The sequence below is a fragment of the Poecilia formosa genome, unplaced genomic scaffold (assembly GCF_000485575.1).
Source record: "Poecilia formosa unplaced genomic scaffold, Poecilia_formosa-5.1.2 Scaffold466, whole genome shotgun sequence".
NCBI lineage: Eukaryota > Metazoa > Chordata > Actinopteri > Cyprinodontiformes > Poeciliidae > Poecilia > Poecilia formosa.
In genome coordinates this window covers 219,895-228,380 of record NW_006800405.1, presented here as the reverse complement: position 1 = coordinate 228,380, position 8,486 = coordinate 219,895, and the positions used below count along the sequence as shown (strand labels likewise).

Sequence of the window (8,486 nt, the reverse complement as noted above, 5' to 3'; positions counted from 1 at the left end):
TCATCATCATCATCATCATCATCATAACCATCATCATCATCATCATCATCATCATAACCATCATCATCATCATCATCATCATCCTCTCCTCTGACTCCCTGCGTCTCCTCCTCCTCATCATAAAGCCTCCCGGCTCAGCAGCTCCACCTGCTGGTCAACACATTCACAGTTCTGTGGCTGAAGGTTCTGCAGGAACTTCCGGGTCTTCCTCCAGAACCTCATCATGTTCTGATCAGAACCTTCTTTATTTACAGGCCAGTGGGAACGGCTCATGTTTTATAATTATTCTGGTTTCTGCAGATTCATTTACTGTTGATTCCCTAAGATACTCTGATGAGGAAGTGACGCGTTGCTGCAGCTGAAAACGGTTTAAAATCATTAAATTCACTAAATGTTCTGCTGCTTCCGTCGGTTTGAAGAGGAGATTACGGATTAGACTCCGCCCACATCAGATTACCGCAGCCACAGGGTGGACTGTCCTAAAGGAGGTCAGAGTTCATGAACTTCATCCGTCATGCAGTTCATATCTGGCAGCAGATTTCTGGATTAGTTGTTTTAATGTGGACGATGAAGCTTTCTGTCTGGATTAGGATTATGGGATTTCTTATCTTAAAGTTGGAAAAATCAGTTTAACAGAAATACGCCTCATCCGATCCTCAGATCCAATATGGCTGCCATGCTAACAACATGTAGCAATAGCTTACAGAGTTTATATATCTACGGGTTGACTTCTCAGTAAATCAGCCTCTGATGTGACCTCTGACCTCTGATGGACTGATCTCTGGTTTCAGCAGGTTGGAGGGTTCAGAGGAACCAACAGGTTCTGGTTCTGGTGGTTTCACCTGCATGTTTCTGGGTTTTGGACTTGAGGAAATCCTAATGAAGTATTTTGTGAATTGGCTCCGATTGGATTGGACGGATTCTCCACCATGAGATTAATTTGATGTTTCATGGTTTTCTGCAGATTTCAGACTAAATTCAGTCAATCAGAAGAAATTATGAAAGAAGTTTTTTCTGCAGACCTGATGCATGAAACCAGAGACCCTGATGCAGACAGGGAGTCACACTGAGCATGCCCAGAAGTCTGCCATGCATCTCTAACTTTTAAACATAACTTAACCCCCCCACCTCCCCACCACATACCCCATTGCCCCCCCATGGTAAAGTCACATGACACAGACGGAGGAACTGAAGCTCCTGTTGGAGCTCAAAGAAGAGTAAATGTTGACACAGAAGACAGACAGGTTTCAGTTTTCTGCGGGGTGTCGGGGGTGGGGGGTGTTTATATAGATGGTAGCGTTAGGACCCCCCCCACCTCGTCCTCCATATTGACGGTCCGGGTCTCATGCAGGCGGATCCCTATCCCGAGGCGTTGATGTACAGCTGGCTCTGCAGGATGTAGTCGATGACGGGCTGACTCAGGTAGTCGACGACGTGTCCGTCTCCGTGCTGCAGGGCCAGTCTGGGGGGTAAATATAGCCATTAGGGGGCAGAACCAACCATAACCCTAAACCTACTGCAGGAATCAGCTCTGGTCCAGGTAACGCCTCCTACAGAACCGCTGAATGGTTCTGTGACCACAAACATGAACCGTTACCTTCACTTCTCCTTTGAGTCTTTATAATTTTTCTTTAAACTTATCTGAAGAGATTTAAACGTTTCATATCAACCAGCTGTGGAAATCCTGTTTTGCAGTGTAGTTCAGTTTTTATTTCAAGTCTATTAGTGATAGAGAAACTTTGTTTGGACTTTTTTGGACCATAAATCGATGTTTCAGAGACGGACATTCGATGGAAAACCTGAACGCGTTTCACAGAAAGTCAAAGTGATTGGGTCAGGAGATCAATACGGCCATCGATTCTGTCACCAACCTGCTCTTGGTGGAGCTGACGATGGACATGGGGTGGTGGGTCGCGTCCTTCACCACGACGATGTTGTCCTGAACACAGAAGATCTTAGATGTCAGCAGACATTCGCTGGATTTTATGACCAAGCAGAAAAGAGACAAAACTCTGAGACGAGGACAAAGTGTCCAGAAACGGACGGAGAACCGTGACCAGAGGAAACACACCATGGTTCAACATCAGCCTGGTTCTCACCAGTCAGTATTTTGTCCCTCTTGCTGCACCGTACTGCAGAAACCCACCTTGTACTTGCGGAGGATGGAGGAGTGGTTCATGATCCTCTCTGTGTCGACGCCGTCACGAGGAACGACCACGATGCCAAAATCACCAACAATCACCTCCATCTGAGAGCAGAGAGACGACCTTCAGGGTCCAGAACCAGGTTCAGGTCCAGACCTGGACCAGGTCCAGCCGGGCCGGACTCATCTCAACCTCAGGGTGGAGCCGTTAGTCAGTCCATTCAGAAAACCAGCTAACTAGTCCTGGTTTCAACTCCAAATAACCAACAGTAATAGACAAAATCATCAAATTCAAACCTGTTTACAGATATAGACAAACAAGAGGATTTAAAGGTATTTACCCACTTCAAACAGCAGGGGGTGCTATTTCTAGCAATGCAGATATTTAGAGAAACATGCTGGATCTGTCCTGAGTTCAGATCTACAAACGGTTCATTTAAAGGATCATTCCAGAGTTTCCATCTGGAGTTTTTATCATAACCATAAAAACATGGATGGAAACAAATTTAATCTTCATCTAATTCCCAGAATGTCTGATTAGAGTTTTTTGTTTCTATTGAGTCTCGGCTAACTGAGGGGAGGGGCTACATGTAGTTGGGCGGGGCTACATGTCGGTGGGCGGGGCTTATGCATGTGGGCGGGGCTACATTGTGCTTACATCACTGTCCTTCCAGAGGCCAGGGATGCAGAAGGACTCCAGGAGATCACTGCCACACAGGAGCAAGATGCGCAACTCTACAGAGGACGGACAGGCAGGGAAAGAGACAGACACGTCCTCAGTAAACATGGCGTTTACTCGCTCAGCGCCGTAAGCATCATGTTTACTGGATCCCAACAAGACCAGAAGGAGTTCAGACAGGAAGGAAACCAGAGGATCCGGTCAGGTCTGGAGAAAACTCACCAATCTCCTCATATCTCACCGTCGTCCCCAGGTTGGCGTTTTCATCTGAAGCACAAACACAGATTTCACTCTGACCTTTCAACTCCAGAAACTCTCCTGCACACTGATAACCAACCGCTGCATTTTATCAGTCAGACAGAATAAAGTCAGTTTAGCACTAAGTCTCTGATAATAATCAGTTTTATGCATTTTTGTCTAATAGGCAACAAAACCCGACGCAGCCGAACAGTGGATCTGACCGAGTTCATCTTTTCTGCTTTAACAACCTGGTTTGACTTCAACATTCATGTTTTCACATCATGTTGAACTTAAAACTCAAATTCATTCAGTTTCCCTGGTGGATGAAAATATTAAATCATAATTTTCTTCAGCAAAACATGAAATAAAATCAGATTTTCTCACCAACAAACGTGAAGCGCTCCATGTTGGGTCGGACGCAGCAGATTTTACCCAAACTCTCACTGATCTTCCCCCAAACTTTGACTAGACAGAAACAAAAGGTTCACATCAGAAGTTCGACTGGAACCAAGAGGCCAACAGTTTCATAATGATAAATTTATCATGATATAAAGTTAACCAGCAGCAACACTGACAACATCAGGCTCAACTATCAGAGTTTAATGTTCTAACAAGTAATTAATTATTAACAAGAGACATTTTATTCTTTTCTATTGTAGTTTATTCTACTCTATGCTGTAGCTCTGATCTATGCTATGCTAGGATGTTATGCCATGCTAGGATGCTATGCTATGTTATTCTGGTCTGCACTATGATAGGATGCTATTCTATGCTATGCTAGGATGTTATGCCATGCTCCTCTATGTCCTGTATAACAGCTGTAACATTCTGCTGCTCCGTTCCTGCAGCCTGACCCCGGCTGACCACTGGTGTTGGACTCACTGGCTGTGGGTTTGTGGTTCATGTTGTTGTGGTCCTGGTAGATGGGCGGAGTCTGGTTCTGTGGCTGACCAATCACAGGGGTGGTGGAGGGCGTGTTGACATTGGACAGGATGCAGCCGGTGACTCTCTGAGGGGCAGAGATGCTTTACAGGTTTGAACTAGGCCACACTGGGCTCCCTGCCTCTACTCAGATGGAGTTTCATCTGATCTATCCGACATGGATCAGATGAAACTCCATGTTTAAAATGTCTATAAAGCTCAGTAAGAAGCTGTTCTAACCAATGACAGGTGGAATCTACCGTTGGATGAAACCAGTCCCAGGTTTAAACTGGTCTCACTGGTTTTATCTGGACCAGGTCAGAAAAAACCACTGGTTTCTGTTCTGCTTATTTTATCCAATTATTGTTTGGTTTTATTTTTAGTTTCATCATTTTTCTCTTTCTTTACTCAAACTGTTTCATGTTTTTCTTTTTTATAATTTTATCTTCCTGTGTTGTTTCTTCACAGCTTTTTTTCCTGTCTTTCATTTTCTTTGTGTTTTTGCGCAGCAGTTTTTTTTTCTGTTTATATATTTTTTAGGATTCATTTTTCTAGCAGGTTGACGTTCTATTTCCAGTATTTAGAAGCTTATACTTTTATTTTTACTTCTTTTCCATCAGTTTTCTTCAGGTTTTGTTCCTTCCTCTGATGATGTTTCAGGTCTCTTTTGGTAATTTGTGTGATTTTGTTGTAACCTGTAAGTGTCACAATGTGCAGTAACTGGTGGTGAGGAAGACACCATGGATGGTTGTAGAATGAATGATGATGTTTTTAATGAAAAATGTCAGAATACAAAGTCCAGGCAGAAGGCTAGGAGCTCAGAGACTGGTAGCTGACAAATGTAACGAGACGACAGAACAGACATGAGACGAAGAACCGGCAAGGAACACGAGACACAGCTGGGATTAAATACAGAGGGAAACCAGGGAACTAGTCACAGCTGGGATTAAATAAACAGAGAGAAACCAGGGAACTAGTCACAGCTGGGATGAACCAAGGCTAGCCGACAACACGGAGACTCAACTGAACACAGAACCTAAAATAAACTTACAGAAAAACCAAATCCTCACAGTAAGTTTTTATTGTGGTCACTGCAGTTTTTCTGATTTGCTTTTGACTTTCATTTTGTCTCCTGTACTTTTGTTGCATCTCTTTGCTATTAGTCTTTACAGTTTTTAATCTATTTAAGGGTAAAGTTTTGTAGACCCTTGACCTCATGTGACCCCTCATCCATTCATCAGGCCTAATTATTAATCACTTTACAAACAGATAAAAATCCTCCTTTAGCTTCATTCAGTAAATGAAATTCTGACTCAAAGTCAACATAAATTTATCAGCCAGTTTGGTTTTGTTATAAAATGAAAAGTTTAAATTTCTCGATGTGACCAGAAACAGACCAGTAAACATCCTGTAACCAGTTTGTGTGACTGACTGACCTTCATGAGGTCGCGGTGGTGCTCCAACACGCTGCAGGTGGTCTGCCAGGTGTCCTGGTAACACTCCCAGGGGTCCACCCTGCAGGAGCAGCACCACCCAGACCCGTTAGAGGAACAACCTCACATTCTTCTTCAGTGAGAACAGAAACAAACCGGCTTTAACAACATAACGTGATTGTTTCACCTGATCCAGTCAGACGTCTGGACGGCCAGCTGGCACATGGTGAGGCGATGGCGACTCGACACCAAACCCTGCAGAGACACAGAACCGACCATCAGGAGGAAAACCTGCAGCGCTGAGAGGAGATGAAACCAGAACCAGAGCAGAACCAGACGGTTTTAATCTGGACCTGGTCAGAACCAGGACCAGAACATTTCTCTACTTTATCTTTTAAACCTGGAGCTTCCTGTAGATTTTTCATCTTGTGATACTGAACTGATCAAACATGGAGTTAATAAGGTGAAAACTGACATGGATCAATAATTAATGATCAATCTGCTCATCGTTCAGCGGAAAGAGAAGAAAAGGAGCAGAAAGAGTTTTTCTGCTGCATCAATAATTCATGTTTCTGTGGAGGCAGAAAGAAAGTAGGACAAGATTTCATTAAACCTGCAGAGCTGCAGCTGCAGACACCGAGGAACGACCCGGCAGAACCCGGTTCTGATCCAGCTGGGGGAACCCGGTTCTGATCAGAGGGGATGGAGGGAAACAAACAGAACGACCCGGCAGAACCGGGTTCTGATCCAGCTGGGGGAACCCGGTTCTGATCAGAGGGGATGGAGGGAAACAAACAGAACGACCCGGCAGAACCCGGTTCTGATCAGAGAGGAACCAGGTTCTGATCAGAGGGGATGGAGGGAAACAAACAGAACGACTCGGCAGAACCGGGTTCTGATCCGGCTGGGGGAACAGTCCTGAATAAAGATCGGGTCGGAGCGGACCGATCCACTCCTGGTTCTGACTGTAATTCACCTTGAATGTTTTTCTCCTTCACAGAGAATCAAACATCTGAAACCCGTTTGCTGCAGATGATTTAATAAAACAAAGTTTTGATCTGTAAACATGAGAGTCTGGATTCACCGCCTGGTGAAATTAATGTCACTCAGTTTGTATTTTACATAAAACCTCAAATTACTCAGAAACATCTACAATCAAATCAATCCAGTCATTTAAATGGATTCCAATCAGATCATTAAAGTTTGAAGCTAAAGTTAAACAGCCGTTAAATCAGTTTATTACTCCAACTGATATAATCCAGGCTTTCCAGCAGGGAGTCAGACTCCAGGCCTCTGCAGCTTTTAGATGTTTCTCTGCTGCACCTGAACAGAATAATCAGGTCATTAAGGCTCTGGAGACCTGAACTACACCAGGAGGTGATGAAGCCGTTTCATTCCAGTGTGGCTCATCTAAAACCTGCAGGACAGCGGAGGACTGGAGTTTGACTTTACAGCAATCCAAGCATGTGAAGACAGTGGAGAGGAAAAACTAGAGAGGTCATCTAGAACAGATGACCTCTGACCCCGGGGGAAAACACAGCATGTGTTTCTCTGAAATGTTCCTAAACTTAAAAAATCAAACTTTTCTTATGAAACATGATAGAAATATCATGAACAAAACGCTGCAGGTTTGTGGCTGTTGTAGAAACTGATGATGAAGCTGAAAGGACAGAAAAAAAAAACTTTCTGTGGTTTCAGTTAATATTCTTATGAAAAACAAAAACATTTTAATTAAAACTCTTCAGATTTCTGGAAGCTTCTGCTGGTCGGTTATTTATGCTTTCAGCTGCAGCTCCATTTTTCTGCTGCTTCACTGGAGGAAACACTGCCACCATCAGGGCACCTTGTGAACTACAGCAACACGGATTAGATTATAATCTGGAAAAGTGATTGGCTTACAGGTTTTCCGTAGGAGTCGTGAACCGGTGAGATGATTCCTCCGATCACGATGAATCGTCCCGTTTTGTGCAGATACTCTCTGGCTTTTTCTGGAGGAACAAACAGAAACAAGGAGCTGAACTAAACCTGAGGTTTAAATAAACACAAAGATTTATTCATGTTTACCAGGAGGAAACGGTTAAAAAGGTTTTTAAAGGAAACAACGTTTAAACATCTGGTTGAACATCTGCAGACATCAGAACCGGATTCAGCTCCAGATGTTGTCTGTTCATATCTGTCCTATTTAAATCCTGGATTCATCACAGCTGAAGCTTCAGGTTTAAACCTCATTTTTATTTATCTTTAATTTATTCAGGTTGTTTCATTAAGATCAGGATCTCATTAAAGACAGATCTGATTTTATAACAGTAATAAATGTTATCAGAAATCCAGAATTAATCCGGTTTTAACTGAACAGACATGAAGAATCTGTCAGATTTGGTGTGAATCCGATTTAAATCTTGTTTTGTTTTTCTGGTGACTTCCTGTTTCTGATTCATTCATGTTTTTATATTAAACTTCTGTTTCCTGCTTCTTCCCATTTCTGGTGTTTTAAAAGGTGTTTAGTTGGAGAAGAACCCAGAAGGTCAGAGGTCAAGGAGAACAGCTTCCTGTTGGATTCATTTCATCTCATTTGAATCTTTTACTGGTTCTGGACCTGAAATCCCAGTCCACCAGTTCTGCTCCTCCAGTTGCAGTTTCTAACAGTAAATCTCTGTTTTGACCCAATCAGAAACTGAAGCTGCCTGATAATTAGACACACCTGGATGGAGGAGGAGCTTCAGGCCACGCCCCCTTTCGCTGTAAACACCTGGTCTGATCAAATCCAACCAGGATGCAACTTTATGAGATTAGAGTTGGAAAATATGTGTAAAATGATATATAACCTCATATCTGTGTGTATTACTCTGGGTTCCTCCCACAGTCCAAAAACATGACTGTCAGGTTAATTGGTTTCTCTAAATTGTCCCCAGGTGTGAGTGTGTGTGTGCATGGTTGTGTGTCTCTGTGTTGCCCTGCAACAGACAGGTGACCTGTCCTGGTGACCTGTCCTGGTAACCTGTCCAGGTGACCTGTCCTGGTGACCTGTCCTAGTGACCTGTCCAGGTGACCTGTCCTGGTGACCTGTCCA

At 43.5% G+C, this 8,486-nt stretch overlaps 1 protein-coding gene across 2 annotated transcripts in view; it reads right to left on the bottom strand.

Annotated features, from left to right (window-relative positions):
* Positions 1-961: 961 nt before the first annotated feature.
* nmnat2 (nicotinamide nucleotide adenylyltransferase 2) overlaps positions 962-8,486 on the bottom strand; it is a 10,704-nt gene continuing 3,179 nt past the window's right edge. For both annotated transcript variants that reach the window (XM_007578082.2, XM_007578081.2), the window contains exons 2-11: positions 7,316-7,404; positions 5,604-5,671; positions 5,420-5,498; positions 3,945-4,071; positions 3,447-3,527; positions 3,045-3,089; positions 2,802-2,878; positions 2,147-2,248; positions 1,872-1,939; positions 962-1,462 (exon numbers count right to left, since the gene is read on the bottom strand). In XM_007578082.2, the coding sequence (XP_007578144.1) occupies positions 1,360-1,462; positions 1,872-1,939; positions 2,147-2,248; positions 2,802-2,878; positions 3,045-3,089; positions 3,447-3,527; positions 3,945-4,071; positions 5,420-5,498; positions 5,604-5,671; positions 7,316-7,404 (839 nt within the window). In that variant the 3' untranslated portion in view covers positions 962-1,359. The remainder of the gene's footprint in view (positions 1,463-1,871; positions 1,940-2,146; positions 2,249-2,801; positions 2,879-3,044; positions 3,090-3,446; positions 3,528-3,944; positions 4,072-5,419; positions 5,499-5,603; positions 5,672-7,315; positions 7,405-8,486) is intronic.